This window comes from Galeopterus variegatus, unplaced genomic scaffold (assembly GCF_000696425.1).
Source record: "Galeopterus variegatus unplaced genomic scaffold, G_variegatus-3.0.2 Scaffold1642, whole genome shotgun sequence".
Lineage (NCBI taxonomy): Eukaryota > Metazoa > Chordata > Mammalia > Dermoptera > Cynocephalidae > Galeopterus > Galeopterus variegatus.
Window position 1 is genome coordinate 168,388 of NW_007727753.1, and position 23,815 is coordinate 192,202.

At 37.5% G+C, this 23,815-nt stretch overlaps 1 protein-coding gene across 2 annotated transcripts in view; it reads left to right on the forward strand.

Moving 5' to 3' along the window:
- The window catches only part of NSD1 (nuclear receptor binding SET domain protein 1), a 103,585-nt gene that overhangs the window by 30,633 nt on the left and 49,137 nt on the right, over nucleotides 1-23,815 (forward strand). For both annotated transcript variants that reach the window (XM_008578191.1, XM_008578192.1), the window contains exons 4-7: nucleotides 9,437-9,561; nucleotides 14,249-14,519; nucleotides 15,666-15,775; nucleotides 23,329-23,404. In XM_008578191.1, the coding sequence (XP_008576413.1) occupies nucleotides 9,437-9,561; nucleotides 14,249-14,519; nucleotides 15,666-15,775; nucleotides 23,329-23,404 (582 nt within the window). The remainder of the gene's footprint in view (nucleotides 1-9,436; nucleotides 9,562-14,248; nucleotides 14,520-15,665; nucleotides 15,776-23,328; nucleotides 23,405-23,815) is intronic.

The window sequence follows — 23,815 nt, forward strand, 5'->3', positions numbered from 1 at the left end:
AAGGAACTGCCAGAATGTTTTGCAAAGCTGCTTTGCCATTTTACATTCCAACTAGCAGTGTATGAGCTTTGCGATTTCTCCATATGCTCATCATCACTTACTTGTTTATATTCTACTGTGGGTGGAGTGGTATCTCATTGTGGTTTTCATTTGCATTTCCCTGATGGCTAATAATGTTCAGCATCTTTTCATGTACTTATTGGTCATTTGTATATCTTCTTTGTAGAAATATCTATCTAGATTCTTTGCCTTATTTTATATTTTATTTTTTTAAGTATAATTTCCCAGAGGATAGTTTTTCTTCAGTCCTTATTTTTATTTTTTTCCCAGAGGATAGTTTTTCTTCAGTCCTTAAGAATTCAGGTCCCTACATGCACTTTGGTGGAGGTCGTGGGGCAGCACCTAGGTTTAAATTGTTGTGGGGGTGTTTGTTCCTTCTGAGCTTCATGAGATTGATTCCTTACTATCTTGCTGTCAATGGCACAACTCATGCAGTAATGTAGCTTTACATATAGCTTGGGAAGCAGATAGGCAGCAAAGTGGAAATGTCCCTGATGGCTGAGGCCTTTAATATGTTTTGAATGACCAGCTTCATAATCATCTTGGTCCTAATCAACTGCCTTGCACCATCGGGTGCAGTTCATAGTGAATAGGCTGCATGTGGCTGCAGCCCCTTTTGGCACAGCCATTGTTTCTTCTTTTTATTTGTCGTTTTGGAAGTGAGAGCTTGAGACTTTGCCAGTGTTTTAATTGGGCTCTTTGTCTTTTTATTAAGTTGTAAGACTTCTTTATATATTCTAGATATAAGTCCATTATTAGATGTTATATACAAATATTTTCTCATGTCCTTTAGGCTGTCCTTTTACTTGCTTGATTGTGTACACTTGGCCTTCTGTGTTTATGGGTTTTGCATCTGTGGATTCAAGCAATGCAGATGGAAGATACTTGAAAACAATTTATAGTAACAATACAATAATAAAATAATATAGATTTTAAAAACAACACAGTATAACAATTTACACAGCATTTACATTGTATTAGGTATTATAAGTAATCTAGAGATGATTTAAAATGTATGGGAGGATGTGTGTAGATTAAATATATGTGTGTAGATTAAAATATAAGGGAACTTGAGTGTCCACAGTTTATTTTATCTCCATGGGGTCCTGGAACCAATGCCCCTATGGATACCGAGGGATGACTGACTGTACTCTGATCTGAAGCACAAAATTTTTCTATTTTGATTGAAAACTTTTTTTTTTTATTGTTTGTGCTTTTGGTGTCATATCTAAGAACCATTGTGGGATCCTTGGTCATGAAGATTTACCCCTATGTTTTCTTCTAAGCTCTTTGATCCATTTTGAACTATTTCTTATACATAGTGTGAGTTAGGGGTTCAACTTCATTCTTTTGCTTATAGGTATCCATTTGTCTCAGCACCATTTGTTGAAAGTAGTTTTCTTTCTCCATTGAATGGTCTTGGCACACTTGTTGAAGATCAGTTTGCCATAAATATATAAGGGCTTATTTCTGGGCTCTCAATTCCTTCTGTTGACTTACCTGTCTCTTTATGCCCATAGCACATAGAGTTACTTACAATATTTTTGTAGTAAATTACTATGTCTTTGAAATTGGAAAGTATGAGTCTTCCAACTTTGTCCTTTTTCAAGGTCAGTTTGATTCTTCTGGGTCTTTTGTGTTTTGTATTAATCTTAGGACCAGCATATCAATTTCTGTTAAAAAAAAAAAACCAACAAAAAAACGAAAAAACCAGCTGGGTTTTTGATAGGGATTGTGCTGAATCTGTAGGCCAGTTTGGGCAGTGTTAGCATCTTGTCACTATTAAGTCTTTCACTCCATGAACAGGGATGGCTTTTCATCTATTTAGGTTGTTCTTCATTTTTTTTCACAAATGTTTTGTAATTTTCAGTGTATGAGTCTTACACTTCTTTTTTAAAATTTATTCCTAAGTATTTGTTTTTCAATTTTATTATAAATGAAATTATTTTCCTAATTTCATTATTAGATTGTTCACTGTAAATGTAGTTAACCCTTTGTATCCATGGGTTCCACATCCATGGATTCAACCAACCATAGATCAAAAATATTCAGGGGAAAAAAAAAAAGAATGGTTGGGTCTGTATTGAACATTTAGATACTTTTTTTTCACTGTCATTACTTCCTAAACAATGCAGTATAACAACTATTTATCTAGTATTTACATTGTGTTAGGTATTATGAGTAATCTAGAGATGATCTAGAAGTGTCTGGGAGTATATGCATAGGTATATGCAAATACTATGCCATTTTACATAAAGGACTTTAGCATCTGTGGATTTTTGTATCCACAATCCCCCACGGATACCATGGGATGCCAGTTTTTGAATACTGATCTTGTGTTTTGCAACCTTGCTGAACTCCTTTGGATTTTCTGTGTATGTGACCAAGCATCTGCAAATAGAGGTAATTTTACTTCATGTTTTCTAATTTGGTTGTCTTTTTTTTTTTCTCTCTCTCTTGCCTGCTTACCCAGGCTAGAACCTCTAGTGCAATGTTGACTATAGGTAGAGAGAGCAGACATCCTTGTTATTCTTGTCTTACGGTTTTGGTAGATGACTTTTCATGTTGAGAAAGTTCCTTTCTGGACGTACTTTGTCAAGTTTGTCGGATTTTTTTTTTTTTATGTCTATTGAGAAGATCATTTGTTTTTTCCCCCTCTGTTCCATCAATATGATGTGTTACATTGATTTTCATATTTTGTACCAACCTTGCAGTCGTGGGGTAAATCCTACTTGGTCATGATGTATTTTTTATGTTGCTAGATTTGGTTTGCTTATATTTTGTTGAGGACTTTTAAAATCTATATTTATAAGGGAAGTTGGTCTGTAGTTTTCTTTTTTTATGATATCGTTGTTTAGTTTTGTTATCAGGATAATACTGGCCTCATGGAATGAGTTATGATGTAGGTACATGAGTTGTGACTTGGGTAGATTCTTAAGTAAGGCTTTGACATGATCCAGTTGTGTCCCTTCTAATTTTATTTACCTTCATAGGAGAACTGTTTCAGTATCACTTTACAGGAAAGTATAGTTGGCTTTCAGTTGAGGTATCAAGTGTGTGCTAGACTGGGTGAGAATTCTTTGGTGTGAGAGTTTGTCCTTTTTGTTGGTAAAGTGTGGATTTTCACGTCTCGTTTCTTAGTTTAGCCTAAGTTCAAAGAATTTATCCCTTTCCTTTTTCTCTGTGGTCTTGCTTTATTATTTCAGGTTCCAATTTCCTCCAGTAGACACCAAAACTCAGGGCAATAATTATTCTTGGTTCAGGGCTTTACTGTTCAAAGTAGTGTGGTTTACAAAACTGTTACCTGTCTTCGTGAGGGGAAGGTAAGCTTAGATGTTGAGAGTACGTGTTAAGAACCTATTATAGCAATTTAGCACAATAATTTTGTGTGTTGATTCTAACAATTAAAAATCAGGTTTGGCTTGTATTTTGTATGTTTCATTTCATTTTCCTAGTAATTCAAATAGACGATTTGAGAAGCAGTGGTTTAGAAATATGGCTCCCATCCTTGATTGGAGTCTTAGTTTTTTATCTCTTAGGGAGAAGAGGTTTTTCTGTGTGGATCCGGAAATTATGGCTTTTTTTTTTTTTCCTGTTTGGATCTTATTTCTCTTTGGCTGTGGGTTGAACTATTCTCTATTTAGCCTACTCCCATGCCTGGGCTTACGCTAGATTGCCCTGGCTTTGGCTCTAAAAATCTTTATTTGAAGCTACTAATAACAGATTTATTATCTAGCCTGTTCCCCTGTTTGTCCTTGGATACCACCTCACTCAGTTACTTCTTTCTTGACATCCTTTACTTCTGTTTGGTTTTGGCGGCTGGTTGGTATGGGGTTTGAACCGTTGACCTTGGTGTTATGACACTATGCTCTAACCACTTGAGCTAACTGATTGGCCCGACATCCTTTGGTTCTTTCACTGCCTTTATAGATCTTCTCTTTGCTAGCAAATATGGTCACATGGGCGCTTGAAATTTTTTCCTTAATGTTGTTTATTACTAATTATACCTGTTAGTATATTGTGAAAGCAGATACTGTCTTTTCCTTAGGCATAGTTCACAATTTTCTTTTATTATAACATTTCAGATGTTTTGCAATCTGTTTTTTTGTTGTTGTTGGCTGGCTGGTACAGGGATCCAAACCCATGACCTTGGTGTTATAAGGCTGCACTCTAACCAACTAAGCTATCCGGCCAACTCCTCAAATATTTTACATATAATTTGATTTTTATTTACTTCAGTTTCTAAATTTGTTTGGTTTTAAATATATTAATATAGTTATGTAATTTGAAATTCAAAAGATGCAGAACATTCAATAAAAATGTTCCTCCCAACCCTATCCTTCAGTGGCTCAGATCTCTTCTCCAGAGATATATTCAGTGAATGAATAAGCAAGAGAAGATAGACTTATATTTTTTAACAGATGTAACACTCTGTACACATTGTTTGCATCTTGATTTTTTCTTTCTCATTTCATTTCAGTACAGAATGAGTTTCTTTTTTTTAACCTGCAGAGTATTTTTATTATAGTATGATGTAATTTGTTAAGCCTGTCCCATTAATGGACATTTAGATGGTTTTCCATTTTCTGTTAATTTAAATTTTACTATAATTAATACCTTAAGTAATTTCATATATGTGTGAGAATCTGAAAGATAAATTGCTATAGAAGTTATTTTACTTAGTCATTGGGTTTGTATTTGACAATATCTCTTGGAATTCTAAATTATATTTTGTAGTTATTAGACTTAATATATTGCTACTAGCAGCACACAAAAGTATACAACTTGGCATTTAGTGTGTATTCCCTTAACATCCACTCTAATCCCCCCTCTATTTTAAGTCTGTATCCCTACTCAAAATCTAGTCATTAAAAAAAAAATGGAGTACAGTATGAAATTTTGTAAAGGGGCTATATATAGATATAGTTTTGACTCTAGGAAGTACGTTAATGTGAATGAAGCTATGTTTCAGAAGGTTAATTTTACCTTAGTTATTTGGAATTAACAATACATTTTTCTGGTTTTATAGAGTCTTGTCAAATTTATATCTGTAGTGCAGGGAAAGGATAGAGTTGTGAGGGAAATTTTCACTGAACACTGTTACACATGACAGGTGTATTTTATGTTAAAATGACCTTATCTTTTTTAGAGATACATGAGGAAACCTGTGGATGAAATGTTATGCTGTCTGGGAGGTGTTTCAAAATAACTTGGAAAGAGAGTGAGGGTAGAGATGAAACAAGATTGGCTCTGAATTTGTAATTGTTGAGTCCAGGTGATGGGTACATGGGATTCATTATACTGGTTTTGTGGGTGTTTTGAATTTTCTATAATAAAGGTTTTTCAATAGGGTTTAAGGTCAAAGAAAGTGGTAAATATTTGGGTAGATCTGAATAACAGTTATTGTAAAAATAATAACGCCCTATGGAATTAAATATATATAAAATTAAAATATGCAACAGTAAATATAAGTTAGGATGGTGGCAGGTGGAAATGAGTTCCTTTCACTGTTGGGGAGAATGATGATACTGATTAACCTTGGACTTTGAGTTAAGAATCCATATTTAACTTTTTAGAATAGCCTAAATATAGAACAGGTATAGGATAAATAGAAAGCAGAAAGTTCCCTTGTAATTTATTTGTTGGAGTAGTCAACCTGTAGGTTTTCCCATAGTCCTTATTGTAGTTTGTACTCCTGTTGTATAGTTTAAGATTAAATTCCTCTGACCTTTGTGTTTCATGGAACTTCGTATTTTATTCTAAAGACTGGATTGCGGTTCGGTTTCCACCTTCCCTCCCTCTTGTGCCCTTCTATCAGTTGCAACTTTTCTGACATTAGCAGACTTTAATAGACAAAGAAGGTTATAAATGCTGCTTTGAAGAAAAATAAAGCAGAGTTAGGGGAATGGGAAATGCTGGAGGGTTCCAGTTCTGTGTAGGGTGATCAAGATAGGCCTGGCCTTGGTGAGGGTATTTGAGCAAAAATTTGAGAGAGCGAGCTATGTGGCTGTCTGAGGAATAGCTGCTGATTTTCACTCTTGGTGCCTTGTTTTCTCTTGTGTTTGCTTTATTTAGTGATAGCTGTTTTTCAAAAATTATAGGTGGGGATTCTTTGATACTGTTTTAAGATTTTTATACTATATGAGGCCTTAGGATGAAAGTTCCTTTCTCTGAAGAGGATTTGAATTTGCTTTTGTCAGGTGCCTGGGAGATTGAGGTTTCCTGGTCCCTCAAGCTACACAGTAGGGGCAACCCATGACCACAACTTCTGGCAGATTCGTTCTCCCCACTTCCTACCTTCTAATTTGTGCCAAGGCACAAGGGAAAGCCTTGTCTCCTGGCAGTGGAAATGGTATACATCTGCTTCACCATTACTCTGATGATAGAGCCTTTTAGGGGCCCTAGCTTCATCTCCTTTAAACTTATGCCCCATTTGCTTTAACTTTTTGGATTGCCAAAAAGCCCTCAGGACAAAATTTGTTTCAGTGCTTATTTCTCTGGGTTATCACTTTTCTTTTTTTGTTGTTGTTGAATCAAAATTGATTATACATATTTTTGGCATTCAACATTGAGCTGTGTTGATCAAATCAATATTATTAGCATATGTATCGTTACAAATCGTAATTATTCTTTATGTCCCTTGTCCAATCTCTCCCCATCCCCCTCTCCCTCCCTCCTAATTACCCTGGATTTCTTCTCTCCTTCTGAAAGAATAATGGTTACTCTCTTGATTTGTTGCCTAGATGATCTGTCTAGTGCTGAGAGGTGTGATCAGGTCCCCCAATATTATCGTAGAGCAGATCCTTCTTCTGTCACTCTGCAATGGTCTTTGTGGAGAGAGACACCTCCTCTTTTCTTTATTTCTGCTGGTGACTCTCCTTGTGTCAATACACTCCAGTGGCTTGCAGACCATCTGCGTGGTGGTTGTGGTGTCTAGCCACTTTCGTGGCAGCCATGGTTATTGTGGTGGCTGTGGTGGGCCACCCACATGGAGGTGATGTTTTTGGCATGCTCCTTGAGGTGCTGGCGCCGTGTGCCTGGTTGTAGGAGTGGGGTCTAGTCTTTGGCTCCATGCCTCAGGTCCCTGGGTGGGCCCCAAGGTGCTGGTGTGGTGTGCTTGGTTGAGGGGAGGGAGTTCCGGTCCCTGGCTTCATCCCTCAGGTCCCTGAGCGTGTCCTGAGGTGCTGGTGGTGTGCCTGGTTGTTGGAGAGGGCTCTGGTCCCTGACTCCATGCCTTATGTCCGTGGGCAGACCAACGGCACTGGCTGTTTGTGCTGGAACTAGTTTTTTTGTCCTTTGCTTACTTCTAAAGTGGGGGAACTTCCTGTTGGGACCAGTACTTGAGCTCTGTGGTTTAAGCTAAATTGCTGCTTTGCTGCTGGTTTCCTAGGGAAGGCTTTTTGTGTAGCACAGGTTATAGTGGTTGACTTTATAGGTACATCTGGCTGGCCCTCCAGAGACTCAGTGCACATGGGTTGTGTAGTAATTCTGATCTGGGCCTGAGTCTTTTCATCAAACTGCACCCCCATACAATTCTATATTCCTGACCAGTCTCCTCTTAGTGGTCCTATGCTGATTGGGGTGCAGATCAGCTGTCCTTGCTGTGCCCCATTGTTCCCCCAGTGGGCCTGTCTCTCCCACTGTCCATGCTGCAAACTCTTCCTGTGGGATGGGCTGTGCACCAGTCCCTTGTGATGACTCACTGGCCTCTGAGTAACTCCATTTTTTCAGTTGTTGTGGCTCCTTGCTCCTATGTGGGTCCATGGGAACCCCATTCATGGTCTTGCTGGCCTGGGGGCCACCGCGTCCCTCTTCTCTCCTACCATCTCCAAGCAACTCCATCCAAAGGGCACCTCTGCCGGCTCCTGCTCTGTGTGCTCAGCAGCTCCAGCCCCAAGGCAGCCACGGCATGAAATGGTCAGAGCAGTTTTTTCTTTCTCTCATTGTGGCTTCTCCTGCTTTCATGCACTCTGTAGGTCTCTCCTCTTCCCCTGAGCTCCAGCAGCCCCAGCTTGGCAGTTGTTGCTTTTTTATATAGTTGTAAATTGGTTGATTTCTGGGAGAGAGTGATTCTGGGGACCATCTGTTCTGCCATCTTGATTGAAACTCATTAATATTAACTTTCAAGTAAAAAAGTTATAACTTCTGTTTACTGCTGTGAAATTACAGGAGTTAGAATTAGTAAAAGTAAATTATCTCCCACATCTTGTCCTAGTGATGGTTTAATGGCTTGTTTCCATATGTGCTATCTGAGGAGGAAGAGCTTTTGTGAAGCTTGCAATTCCTGTGACCTTTGTCTTTTTGGTCTCAACGTTTACTTTCCTTTTATTGAGAGAATGTCAATAATGCCACATTCAACTGAGGCAGAAGTGGTTTCCTTTGAGGTCAATGTATTGTGAAATGACTCTTTCCTCCTAAGTAGGCTGTATTTTGCATTCTGTAGGTATCAGCCTCTGTTCCCAAAGAGCTTACAGTGCAGTAGAGTGACTATAACATATTATATACATTAAAACTCAAACAAAGTTTTATAGGGATATTGTAATAGCTATTTGATTCCACCATCAATTCAAGGAAACATGTTATATTTTGATATTTTATATAACAAGACTTTTAAAAAACAAATACCCCAAATTCTGTAGTTTTCTTATTTTCCTGTCTTTCACATTCATGGCATACACTTTTTATCTCGTTGTATAAAATTATTTTTTTGAGAATTCTACTTAGAAATATATATTCCTCAGTTTTCTAATGTGAAACTCACTACAATCATATGACACTAAATTGATGAAGTGTTTGTAAAGTGTTTTTGAAATTTATGTGGTATTGCTGGTTAGGTAAATATTCTGTGGTTATAATCCAGAGAGGTTGTTTAAAATAACCCGTGGTGTACCTTATCAGCTTTTACCTGATTTGAACTCTCTCTCCATATATTTGTTTTTCGTGGCTGGCTGGTGAGGGGATTCAAATGCTTGACCTTGGTGTTACCACCACTGTGTTCTAACCAACTGAGCTAACAGGCCAGCCCTTCTTTATCTTTTTGTTGGGTATATGTTTGCTTTATTCATACTGGTGTCAATCACCATAGGACACTAGTTTCAATTTAACCTTTTCCTTAAGATTGGATGGGCCATGTATGCTTGCGTGTGTGTGTGTGTGTTGGGTTATGTGTGTGTTAACAAAAGTACACCCACCTCCACTTTTGCATATGATAAACCATAGCAAATTATTTTGATCCTGTTGCAGCTTAATAAGCCAGGGTCTTTTTGGTAGTTGTTCCCCCTCTCAGTATCTTTGGTAGTAAGGAGATGGTTTCATGAAAATAATGGGGTTTTCTCTAGCTTTTTGGTTAATACTGAGCTTCATTCTCTTCTTTTAGCTGTACGTACAGAGAAGAAACGCCTTAGGAAGCCCAGCAAATGGCTTCTGGAATATTCAGAAGAATATGATCAGATATTTGCTCCTAAGAAAAAACAAAAGAAGGTACAGGAACAGGTGCACAAGGTATGTTCCAGCATTTTAACAAAATTTCATTTGTCCTCTGGGAAACTGTAATTTCGCCTTCAGTATTGTATTTTATCTTCATGAGACAGTAACTTCCTAATATGAGATCTTGCTTTCTTTAGTTTATCATTCAGCTTCTAGCACAACACCTAGCATATAGTAGTTATTTAGGAAATAAATAAATGAATTTACATATTATGTGTATATGTATATTTCCCTCTTTGCTTTCAAGGAGTATTTAATTCTTAGGAATATTGTTATTATCTAATGTTAAGTAGAAAACATATATAAAATAAAATATATATTGTCTAATCCTAATTTTTTAAACAAATTTTGTGGTACGTTATTTATCTTATTTTTTAATTCAATTTTTTAAACTGAAGTATTTTTGTCTTTTTCCGTGTCTGGCAACGGATCGCAACCCTCACTGTTGCCCCCGTACCGGACCGGGGACCGGCAACGGGATCGCAACCCTCAGTGTTGCTCCCGCGCCTCGCTCAGCCAGTGAGCGGGAACCGGTCTGTATGTGGGATCCGAACCCTCGGGCGGGAGCGCCGCTGCACTTCCCAAGCGGCGCACTATCCATTGCGCCACCGGGCCGGCCCTAAACTGAAGTATTTTAAAGTAGAGACATTTTGACATTCTACCTCTATGTACTTTAATAGGCATCTCAAAAAATAGAACATGTTCCTTCACAATCAATTTAACATTACCAAATCTTATAAATCAGTGTATTAGTCCATTTCTGTTGCTTATAACAAAATACTTGAAACTGGGTGATTTATAAAGAAAAACAAAATTTACTGCTTAATGTTTCAAAGGCTAGGAAGTCCAAAGTCCAGGAAACACAGCTGGTGAAGGTCTTGGTGGTGGTGACAGTGATGGCAGGGTATCACATTGCGAAAATGTCAAAACAAAGAGAGAAACAGACTCTCCTCTTTTAAAGCCCTCAGAACCACACCCCTGACCACCATTTTTAATCCATTCACTACTGCACGGTCCTACAATCCAGTCTCCTCTTCAAGGCTCCACCTTTCGATTACCATAATAGGATTTCCCATCCTCTTAACAGTGACAGTGGGGGCTAAGTTTCTAATACATTAAACTTGGGGGACACAATTCAAGCTTCAGTACGTTTTGGGGGGACATAATTCAGTCTTTCCACCCCTGGCCTCCTAAAGCTCATGTCTTTTTACATGCAAATACATTCATTTCATCCCCAAAGACTTGTTTCACCTCAAAAGTCCAAAGTTCAACGTCCCATCTGTTAAATTCAAAACAAGTTATCTCCTTCCAAGGTACAGTGGTGGGACAAGCATAGGGTACATATTCTCATTCGAAAAGGGAGAAATAGGCCAAAAGAGAGGTGTACTAGGTCCTAAGCAAGTCCAAAACCCAGCAGGGCAGGCATTAAATCTCAAAGCTGGTGAATCATGTACATTGACTCCATGTTCGATGTCCTCTACATGCTGGTTCAGGAGTTGGATTCCCAATTCCTCAGGCAGCTCACTATGGCTTTTCTGGTCTCAGGTCATGGTTTAGCTCTCCCAGGTTGGTATTTCACTGTAGTAGCTCTACAGGTCTGGAGTCTTAATGGCAGTCCTGCTCTCACAGCTCCACTAGGTATGGCGCTGCTGGGGTTTCTCTGATGCAACTCCGACCCCACGTTTTTGCTTGACGTTGCTCTAGTGAAGACTGTAGTTGGAGAATCCACCCCTGCAACATATCTCTTCCTGGGCCTGCAGACTTTTCCGTACTTCCTTTGAAATAAGGGTGGAGGCTTCTAAGCCTTCACAGCTCTGGCATTCTGCAGGCCTGCAGACTTAACACCATGTGGACACTGTCAAGGCTTCTGGATTGTGTTTTCCAAAGCTGCAGGTCCAGCCACACCTGGGGCCAATTTAACTACAGCTGGAACAGCCAAAGCTTCTGGGGCGCTGGTGCTAGAAGCAGCTTCCAGAGGTGGCCCTGAGCAGCGAGCCTGTGGAGGGTGGCTCATGCCTGTTACCCAAGACAATTCTGTTTCCCTAAGCCTTCGGGCCTGAAATGGAAGGGTTGGTCTCAGAGGCTTCTGCAGTGCCTTCATGACTTTTCCTCCTTCTCTTGATAATCCTACTTTTGTGTTAATCTTCTTAGTACCATTGAGTTTTTCTTCTGAAAATGTTCTCTGCTTCTCTACCACATGGCCAGGCTGCAAATTTTCCAAATCTGTACACTCTGCTTCCCTTTTAAATTCCAGCTTTATGTCATGCCTTTGCTGTTAAAACTCAGCATAGGCTGTTACAAGTAGCCATGCAGCTTCCTTAATGCTTTGCTGCTTAGAAATTTCTTCTGCCAAATACTCTGGTTCACAATTCTTAAGTTCCAACTTAAGCAAAGACCTAGGGTATGGACAAAACACAGCCAAGTTCCTTGCCAGTCCATAGCAAGGGTGATCTTTGCCCCAGTTTCCAGTAACTTCCTTCTTATTTCTATCTGACACCTTCTTAGAATGGTCTTTACAGTCCATATTTCTATAAGCATTCTGGTCACACCACCATTTAATCAATCTCTAAAACTTTCCCTGGTTTTCTTGTCTTCTAAACTTTCACCAGCAGCTAGGCTTTTTCTAGACTTCTTCAAATTTTTCCAGCCTTTGCCCATTACCCAGTTCCATATCTGCTTCCACATTTTCAAGTATCTGTTACAAGCAACACCCCAACTCTCTGGTACCAATTTTCTGTATTAGTCAGGTTCTCCAAAGAGATAGAATCAATGGGATATGTTATAAATATATAAGAGGGGATCTATTGGGGGAATTAGCTCACGCGATTATGAAGGAAAGTCCCACAATAGGCTGTCTGCAAACTGGATGCTAGTAGTATGGCTCAGTCCAAGTCCGAAGGCCTCAAACTGGGAAAGCTCATGGTGTCCTTGGTGTAAGTCCTGGAACGCAAAAGCTGAAGAGTCTTGAGCTCTGACATCCATAGACAGGAGAGAAGAGTGTATCCCCGCTCCAGCGGATAGAGAGAGAGATTCACCTTTTTTCTTTCTCTTTTTTCTCTCTGGGTCTCCAGCAGATTGGATGGTTCCTGCCCCCAGTTCACTCAGGCTCTTATACTAATCTCTGCTGGAAACACCCTCATGGACACACCTAAAAAGATAGCTTTACCAGGTTTCTTGGCATTCCTTAATCTAATCAAGTTGACACCTAGAATTGAACTTTACAATCAGTTTATCTAATATCAGTCCATATTCAAATATCCCCATTTACCGTCCGAGGGTTCGGATCCCACATACAGACCGGCTCCCGCTCACTGGCTGAGCGAGGCGCGGAAGCAACACCGAGGTTTCCGATCCCGTTGCCGGTCCCCGGTCCGGTATGGGGGCAACTCTGAGGGTTGCGATCCTTTGCCGGACACGGAAAAAAAAAAAAAAAAAAAAAAAAAAAAAAAAAAAAAAAAAAACAAATATCCCCATTTATCCCCTAACCTTTACCTTTGGTTTATCCAAACCAGAATTCAGTCTAGGACTATACCTTATACCTGGTTGTTATGGTTCTTAAATCTCTTTAAATCTGGAACAGTACCTTTTTTCGTGACTATATTATTAGCAGAGTGGCACACTAGTGGATTTGTAAGATCACTTCCTTGTAGGTGTCATTTAACTCATTTCTCCAGAACTATCAATTTGATAGGTTCAAGTTAAATATTTTGAGCTAGACTACATCTGAGATGATGTGTGTCATATGTGGCATGACAGTAGTGGGTATATACTCTCCAGTTATCCACAGTTGTGACTGATTCCTGTCTTTTAAGTTATATTCTAACTTTTCCTATTAAGAAGCAGTATGTTTGTAATTTGGTTCCAAAGGAATGTTCTATTTCCCATCAGCCATTACTTTGATGATTTTAAGAAAACACTAGTTGGAGATCCTCATCTGTATCAATAATTTAATTAGAGGTTACAAAGTAAAGACTTTCAGATTTAAAATTTTCTCTACTTTTATTACCTGGCAACCTCTTTCATTAACTGGACTCCTTTATTGTCCTAAAATATTTGAAAGGCAAAATAAGTGCTTATTTCTTTCCCAGTAATTATCAATTTTAACATTAAGGGAGTTCATTAGTAGTTTTAATTGGTGACATATTGGGGAAAGGGTGTTTTTTTGTTGTTTGTTTTTTTCTCCCCCCCATTATTTTTTTGGATTAACATTTTAGGTTTAAAGAGTTTTTATAGCTTCAGCATATCTCAATCAACTGCATTTTTTTCTTTTTAAAATTGTATAATATACGTAACATAAAATTTCTCATTTTAATCATTTTTAAGTGTACAGTTCTGCGGCATAAAATAAAGTACAGTCACATTGTTGTAACTATCACCACCATACATCTCCAGAACTTTTTCATCTTCCCAAATTGAAAGTCTGTATTCATTTGTCAATAATTCTCTTTTACCCCCAGCCCGTGGCAACAATTCTGTTTTCTGTCTCTATATGAATTTTATTATTCTAGTTATCCCATATAAGTGGAATTGTACAATATTTGTCCTTTTTTCCTGACTTATTTCCCTTAGCATAATGTCTTCAGAGTTTATTCATGTTTTGCATGTGTCAGAATTTCATTTTATTTTAAGTGCATTATTCTTTTTGACACCCAAATTATAACAATTTTGGCCTGTGCATTCTGTTTTTATTTTTTGTTCTTAGGCAAGGTCCCGCTGTGAAGAGGAAAGCCTTCTAGCCCGATGTCGATCTAGTGCTCAGAACAAGCAGGTGGATGAGAATTCTTTGATCTCAACCAAAGAAGAGCCTCCAGTTCTGGAAAGGGAGGCTCCATTTTTGGAGGGGCCCTTGATTCAGTCAGAACTTGGAGGTGGACATGCTGAATTGCCACAGCTGACATTGTCTGTGCCGATGGCTCCGGAAGTCTCTCCACGGCCTGCCCTTGAATCTGAGGAATTGCTAGTCAAAACATCAGGTAAGGTGGTTATGGTCTGTTTCCCCACAAATTAATTTGTAGCACACTGACAAGAAGACATTTTTAAAAACTACTCTTGCTCCATTGTTGTTTTTCATAATTGTTGATCAACTACTATGTGAATCAACAACCAGGATAACAGTTTGGGGAGGGGCACTGCATACTAGTAGAATAAGCACTTAAAACCTATGTACTAATCCCTGTGTTACTTGGGAAGTTATTTAACTTCTGAACTTGTTTCCTCAACTATAAAATGAATATTGTGATGTAGTAATGTATACTGTTATATATTTAACATATATCAAGCACCTGATAAATATAAATATTCCTTAGAAATTAATTACCAGTTGCCTCTCACTTTATCATTTTTTGCATACATGTCACCTGGGGAGAGTTAAATCTAAATACATTGTCTTTAATTCACTTTTTGACTGTTGAATATTGCAGTCAGCCAAGGAATGAAAAGAATCCTTCTCTTCTGTACTCCTTAAAATTTTGGATATAACTTTTTTACATTCCTGACAGTAGCATGTGATGTTATGCCTTAAAAAACAAAACAAACAAAACACCCAATTGTGCTTAATTAAGGCAGAAATAAAAAATTTTTTTAAATACTAAAGAGAGTTACTATTTCAATACCTATTATGTACCAAACCCGATCATTAGACTTTTTTATGTAATCCTTAAGAGCAGTCCTATAAAGTAAATAATAGTCTCTTATTTATTAACCTTTATTTTATTTATTTAGGGGCGGAGTAAATATTGTAATTCTGGTTCATTTATGCCCATAATCCAGGCTTGGCCTCACTTCTCCTTTTTTTGTCCTTAACACCAGTTAATTGCTATAAAGTCAGTCTGTCCTTTTGTTTTCTCCCTTAGTTATTGTGAGATTTTAAAAAGTACACATGCTCTGATATAAGAACATCCTCACAGTAGTTTGTGTCTGCATTTAGAACTATTTAGTTGTTTTATTTTGTGTTACGTATTGTTTTAGAATAAATAAATTTCCATCCCGACTCTTACCATAAGATGACAAGGAAAACCTCAACAATAATGTGACTCACTTTGTGTGGTATATAGATTTTTTAAAAAATTAGCTTATGCCCAGTTTCTAAACCATCTTATGAAAAGATACATTCATTTCAGGAAATTATGAAAGTAAACGTCAGAGAAAACCAACCAAGAAACTTCTTGAATCCAATGATTTAGACCCTGGATTTATGCCCAAGAAGGGGGACCTTAGTCTTTCCAAAAAGGTATGGATTTTTTTCGTCAGTTCTAAAATGGGGTTAAGCCTGGGGAATTTGGGACTTTATTTTTTTAAAGTTTTTTCATTTTTTAAAAAAAGATTACTGGTAAGGGATCTTAACCCTTGACTTGGTGTTGTCAGCACCACGCTCTCCGAAGTGAGCTAACCGGCCATCCCTATATGGGATCCAAACTCGTGGCCTTGGTGTTATCAGCACCACACTCTCCCGAGTGAGCCACAGGCCAGCCCTGAAATATTAAAAATAATCTTTTTAGTAGTATTTATAACATTGGGGTTTGTGTGTGTGTGTGTGTGTGTGTGTGTGCAAGTTACAGCATGTAAATAAGCACACATGATCTGTCTGAGAGATGCTATTTTAAAAGGCCAGTTTTGCAGGTGCATGGTCATGTTTATGAACCGGTTTCAGTTTTTCTTTTCAAATTATTTTTTTATTTTTTTTATTTATTTAATTTTTTTTGTCTTTTTGTCTTTTTCCGTGTCCGGCAACGGATCGCAACCCTCAGTGTTGCCCCCGTACCGGACCAGGGACCGGAAACGGGATCGCAACCCTCGGCGCTGCTCCCGCGCCTCGCTCAGCCAGTGAGCGGGAACCGGTCTGCACGTGGGATCCGAACCCTCGGGCGGGAGCGCTGCCGCGCTTCCCAAGCGGCGCACTATCCAGTGCGCCACCGGGCCGGCCCATTTCTTTTCAAATTTTAAAAAGCTTTTTAAATTGAGTAAAGTTTGTTAACATCTCTTTCTTGGGCTCAAAACCTTTTACCTGACTTCTTCACTAATATTACCTTGTCTGTGTGACACCTCAGAAAAGACCCAGCCCTGCTATAATCCAGGAAGAAATATTTGAATTTAAATTTCTGAGTTTGCCACATTGGTTTTTAGTAGTTCAAAAAGCATCATTAAACAGTAGATGGAAGTAGAAAATTAATTTCTAATTTTGTAATGGGTAATGGCTGGATACTAATTCCTTAGAAAACTTCCTGCTCCATTTGTGTGTGAGGAGTAACTCGGGTAAAGGTTAGAAATTTAGTTGTTGAATGCACAGATTTTCTTTATAAATTTTTTTTTTCTTTAAAGAAAAAGAAGTAAATTGTAATCAAATCATCAATAATTTGAGTTTTTGGACTTTTGTCCTTACTTAGCTATAGCAAACTTCTGTCCTGTAATCCTGTTTTATGGCACCTAGTTTTTGTTTTGGTTAGTCACCCATCTGATTTAGCATAATTTTAAAATTTTATTTGTGCTTTATACATTATTGAAAAGTAGCATTATATATTTTAATTCTTTTATTCTTCTCAAAGCAGTCTTATAGAAGTTTTGGACTTTTTAATATTTCTTAGACTGACTTCCTTCCGTCTGGACTCTCTCTGCAGTTTGCACAACTTCAGTGACAATCTCATCTCTCCAACTCACCATTTTCTTATTGAACCATATACTCTAAGAAGCCTGTTATGATTTCCCTCTGTAGCATATTCCCTTTTTGCTTTGTCTTGTTCAAACCTTAGCCATTTTGCAAGACTGTTGGATGAGTTAGATGAGAAGGCCAGGAGAAACTGGAATTCAGTGAACTGGTTTTGAGGATGGAAGTGACATTTGCTGTCAGGTGATAAATTTAGTAGTATTGTACAAGGTGAGTCATGGGAGGCTGTTATATTATTGCAGGAGATGAGTTAATGATAAATTTCTAATAAAGTGAGAATTCAGGCCAGTTAACTGAATAAGTTGAAGGAATAAGATAAATCCTCAATGGTTTTGAGACTGTAGATTACTTTACATTTATATAACCTTTCTCTGTCAAATGCAGTGTTTTAATCCTAAAATGTGACTTGTCATGTGTTTGTGGGTTAATTTTTTCCTAAGGGGATAAAAAAAAAGTGACCATTTAATATACTTTTTTATTTTATTTTATTTTTTAATGGCTGGCTCATATGGTGATCTGAACCCTAGACCTTGGTGTTATAACATCATGCTCTAACCAACTGATGCTCTAACCAACTGAGCTAACCGGCCAGCCCTCACTTAGTTTTAATTTATATAAGCAAGAATATCCCAGACCTCTTTTCGTTTGTTAAATTGAGATATAACTTACACCAATAAAAGGCATAGATTTTGATTATTCTGTTTGATGGTTTTAGACAATTGTGTATACTATATAACTACTACTCAAACTAGGTACAATCTATAATCATCACCCCAGGAAGTTCTCTTGTGCCTCTCTTCTGTCAGTTCCCCACTCTTGTCCACAGGCAATGCTTTTGTATTTCTGTCATTAGAAGTTTTGCTTATTCTTGGACATTGGTTTGGTTCTGTTTTTGTTTTATTCCAGCTTCTTTTACTCCATATATGTTTCTGAGATAAGTTTCCATATCCACAGCGATACCACAGTGATTTATTCCATTTCATTGCTGAGTAGTTTACCATGGTCTGAGGGTACTTCAAAAAGTTTGGAGAAAAATAGAATCGAAAGATAATATGAATCTTCTCATGAAGTTTTCTCATATGATTATATTACAATTTGCTTATCTATTCTCCTATTGATGCACATTTGGGTCTTTTTCATTTTGGAGCTCTTAATTATGAGACTGGAGTGAGTATTTTTCCCAAGACTCTTTGTGGACTTAGTCTTAGTCTATTTTATGCTGCTATAACAGAGTACCACAGACTGGGTAGTGTATAAACGACAGTTTATTTGGCTCATGTTTCTCGAGGCTGGGAAGTCAGGGAGCCTGCATGTAGTGAGGGCCTTCATGCTGCACCATTCCATGGCGAAGGCAGAAGGGCAAGAGAGCACAAGTGTGAGAGACAGGGAAGGGGGTTGTATTAATCTTTCAGGAACCCACTCCCGTAATAATTAACCAGCTCTACAATAGGCATTGATCAATTCATGTGGGCAGAGTCCTCATGACCTAATCATCTCTTAAAGGTCCCACCTCTGAATGTGTGAGTTGGGGATTAAGACCCTAACACATGAGCTTTGGGGGACACATTCAGACTATAGACACATATTTTCACTTCTTTTGTGGTAAATACTTAGGAACAGAATTGCTGGCTCATGCATGTTTTAAGCTTTTAAGAAACTACCGAACAGTTCTCTGAAGTAAGTGGTTGTACTACTTTATATACCACCAGCAATATATGAGAGTACCAGTTGCTCCACATCTTTACTAACATTTGTCAGTCATTTTAAATTTAGCCATTCTGATGAGTGTGAAATGATATCTACGTATGGTTCTAAATTGTATTTCCCTAATGATTACTGAAGGTGAGCCCCTTAGTATGTTCTTACTGGCCATTCGTATATCTTTGTGAAGTGACTGTTGAAGTATACTTATATTTTTGGTTAGGCTATTTCTTTTTCTAAATTATAAATTGACAATTTATAATTGTATAAGTTTATGGGGTACAGGTGATGTTATATTTTATTAGTGCAATGTAGGATAATACTTAAATGAGGCTATTTAACATATCCATCACCTCAAGTACTTAAAATTTTTTGTGGTAAGAACATTTGAAATTTACTATCTTAGCAATTTTGAAATGTACAGTACTCTACTGTTAGCTGTATTCACCATGCTGTGCAGTAGAACTCAAAGGAAAAAAATATTCCTCCTGTCTGAGATTTTATACCTTTTGACCAGACTATCATCTTCTCATTCCTCCAACCTGCTCTCCCCAACCACCATTCTCCTCTGTTTTAGATTCAACATACAAGTGAGAACATGTGGTATTTGTCTTTCTGTGCCTGACTTGCTTCAATTAGCATGTTTTCCAATTCCATCCATGTTGTTGCAAATGACAGAATTGCCTTCATTTTTAAGGCTGAATATCCATTCGTCTATTGATGGCTACTTAGGTTGATTCTATAATATGGCTATTGTGAATAGTGCTGCAGTGAACACGGGGGCACAGGCGTCTCTTTGGCAGACTGATTTTAAGTCTTTTGGATAAATACCTAGAGATGGGATTGCTGGGTCATATGGTAATTCTATTTTTAATTTTTTTGAGGGAGCTCCGTATTGTTTTCCCTAATGGCTGTACTCATTTACATTCCAAACAGCAGTGTACCAAGGGTTCCCTTTTCTTCACATCCTCACTAATACTTATCTTTCATCTTTTTTTTTTTAAAGATGACCGGTAAGGGGATCTTAACCCTTGACTTGGTGTTGTCAGCACCACGCTCACCCAGTGAGCTAACCGCCCATCCCTATATGGGATCCGAACCCATGGTCTTGGTGTTATCAGCACCGCACTCTCCCGAGTGAGCCACAGGCCGGCCCATCATCTTTTTGATAAAAGCCATTCGGACAGGTGTAATATGATGTTTCATTGTGTATTAATTTGAATTTTCTTAATGATTACTAATGTTGTACTTTTTTTTCATGTATCTGGCCACTGCCTATTAAAATTTTTTTCTTATTACTGAGTTGTTTGAGCTCCTTTTATATTTTGGATGTTTAACCCCTTATCAGATGTATGGCTTGCAAATATTTTCTCCCAATAGGTAGGTTGTCTCTGCACAGGTGTTTTTTTTTGTTTGTTTGCTGTGCAGAAGCTTTTCAGTTTGATGTAATCCCATTTGTGTATTTTTGGTTTCGTTGCGTGCACTTTTAGGGTCAAATCCCCCCAAAAACATTGCCCATATCAATGTCATGTAGTTTTTCTCCTATGTTTTCTTCTGGTAATTTTATAGTTTCTGGACTTATGCTTAAATCTTTAATACATTTTGAGTTGATTTTTGTATATGGTATGATTTAAGTGTTCAATTTCATTCTTCTGCATACGGAAATCCAGTTTTTCCATCACCATTTATTCAGGAAACTTTTTTTCCCCGTTGTGTATTCTTGACACCATTGTTGAAAATCAGTTTTCTGCAGGTGTCTTGGTTCACTTCTGGACTTTCTAATCTAATCTGTTCTACTGGTCAATGTATCTATTTTTTTTGCCTGTACCATGCATGGTGTTTTAATTACTATAGTTTTGTAGAATAGTTCAAAATCAGGTCATATAGTACCTCCAGCTTTTTTCTTTTGGTCATGATTGCCTTGGCTCTTTGGATTTTTTGTGGTTCCATTTGGATTTTAGGACTGTTTTTTCTATTTCCATGAAAAATGAAGTTGGAATTTTGGTAGGTATTGCATTGAACCTATAGATTGCTTTGGGTAGTATGAACATTTTAACAATGTTAATTTTTCCAGTGTATGAACACAGGACATCTTTTCATTTATTTATGTCTTCTTCAGTTTCTTTCATCAACATTTTATGATTTTCATTGTACCACTCAACTTTTTATGGTTTTTTGTTTGTTTGTTTGTTTTATAGAGTGCTTTATATATTTGGAATACAAATCCTTTGTCAGATATAGGTACTGTAAATATTTTTTTTTCCCAGTCTGAGGTTTTCCTATTCGTTTTTTTGGTGGTATCTTTTCATGAGAAGAAAATTTTTAATTTGTATTTTTTTTTTCTTTTATGATTACTACTTTTTATGGTTCTTAAGGAAATATTTTCCTCCTCCATGGACACAAAAATGTTTTTCCTTTATTTTCTTTTAGGAGCTCTGTGCTTCTGGGTTTTACATACATATCTTTGTTCCATCCTGAATTTTTGAGCTGGAGTTTTGAAGTTAATTTTTTCTGCATATCGATGCCCATTTGCTTTAGCACCATTTGCTTAAAACTCCCTGATATCTATCTTCCCTCTTTGTCTCTCCCTCTCTCTTCTCTCCTCCTGCCTCATGTTCCTGATCTTTTTTTTTTTTTTTTTTTTTTTTTTTTTTTTTTTTTTTGTGTCCGGCAACGGATCACAACCCTCAGTGTCGTGCCCGTACCGGACCGGGACCAGCAACGGAATCACAGCCCTCGGTGTTGCTCCCACACCTCGCTCAGCCAGTGAGCGGGAACCGGTCTGTATGTGGGATCCGAACCCTCGGTGGGAGCGCCACCACACTCCCAAGCGGCGGACTGTAGCAGTGCACCACCGGGCCGGCCCCTGATCTTATTTTAAATATAAGTTATAATTAATAACTCTCTGTCAGTGTTGAACGTTAGCTTTTTGGGGGAGGAGGGGTAGGCATTAGATTCAGCACCTGAACAGGAGAAAACCATTAATTAATGGTGATGGCTAGCATCAGACTCTGGAGAAAAATTGCCTCTTATCCATTTTAGGAGTCAGTCATGCCATGTGATCTGGTCAGCTTCATTGTTGAGGTCCTGGTTCCTGGTTACCCTGAGGTAGATTTTATCACAAGGTTGAAGTCATGATTCAGTTCCATTCTGGGACTAGGTCATGCGTTACCAGGTGAACCACCCTGTCTGTCGAGAGTTGGTGTAGTATCTTAATAGTATACTGGCTTAAGGCATATTCACCCCAGACTGTAAGTTCCTTTTGTTATTTTAGTAACATTCTCCAAGGCACTTACAAAGTTCTATGGTCTTTTTCATTCTAAGCATAGCAGATGTATTTTTATTTCGTGTAGTGTGACTTTGGTATGTGTGCTGTTATTTCTAATTTAATTTATGAAATTGATGAGGTGGAAAATGAGAATATTTTCTCCATTGTCCTCTGACTATATAGTTTTTGAAATAGTCTAATTATTTTGCTACATGGCTTTGGAGTTACTGTTAAACAATGAATTATAAATTGGTTATCTACAATAATATAGATGTGTTTTTCTTTAAATCATGCAGGTCTATTTTGTTGCTTTGTCTAGGAGTCTTTTGTTCCATTTAACTGGATACTTACCATTTTCCCCTTTATTTTTTATTTCACTTGATAAGACTGATAGTTGTATTCTTATGGTTAGTTAATATTATATTCAGAAATTTACAGCTGTATTTTATCTTGTTTTAGTCTGAAACTTTGGGAATTTTATAAGAATGTCATCTATTATATTGCCTTTTTGTAGCTACTGAATTTTGTTTTACATTGATGATGGTGAAAATTATTCTTATAGGAAAAGGTATTTTCTTGGAATGGAACTAATTCATATAAGCATTGGTAGTGAGTGAATAAAATACATAGCCTCTTGATGTCTGAGTGTTTTGTTTTGAGTTTTCATGTTGGTTTAATTTAGATTAGTCTGAAGCCACTTAAGTTGGAAAGACATTCCATGTTTCAGAGCTGTTTACTTTTCAGAGTTCTCAGGTAAATAAGTTTGTGTCAAATCTAATGTCTGTAAACACAGTTCTAGAAAGCTCGATTTTAAATACAAGATGAAGTGGAATAGAACTTAGCTGGTGGGTCTCTGAGTACATACTCCTCTTTCTTTCCCACTTCAATCAGAGCAGCATTCTGTATCTGCTTTATATATTGGTAATCTCTGGGTGAGCTCTTTTTTTCCCTCCTATGTAATATTGGGGGTCAGGAGTCTTTCAGAGCATGTTTCTTTTTTTATCTGATGCCTTTCCTCATGAAGTTTCTTTTTAACCCTTTACTGTTCTCATATGTTTTTGCCAAAAACAGCATAATTTTTTATCTGTGGTATATAAGGTAAAGTTTATTTTTTATTCCCCTATAAATCATGTTGCTTTTTACTTACTTATAGTGTTATGAAGCTGGTCACTTGGAGAATGGCATTATTGAGTCATGTGCTGCATCTCATTCGAAAGAGTTTGGTGGAGGTGAGTACTTTTAAGATTTAAAAAATGCAATGTGGGGCTGGCCAGTTAGTTGGTTAGAGTTTGCTGATAACACCAAGGTCTGTGGTTCAATCCTTTTACCGGCCAGCTGTCAAAAACAAAAAAGTAGTGTAGAAATAAGTTTGAAGTACTTTGTTCATTAATTAGAAAAATTGTTACATGTATAAGCAATACCAATAAGGTTACAAGTTCTAAGGCTTGTTTGCCCAAAATATGCTTCCTAAAACTATGCATAACACTAGAAAACTTTCTTGTCATTTTAAGGCTTTATATTGTAATCGGTTAAGTGAAGCTACAATTATATTTGAGTAAGGAAATGTTTGGAAAAATAGAGGCAAATCAGTTTTTTAATTTTGTTACTAAACTGCATCTTTAATTTCATGCCTTTAATTC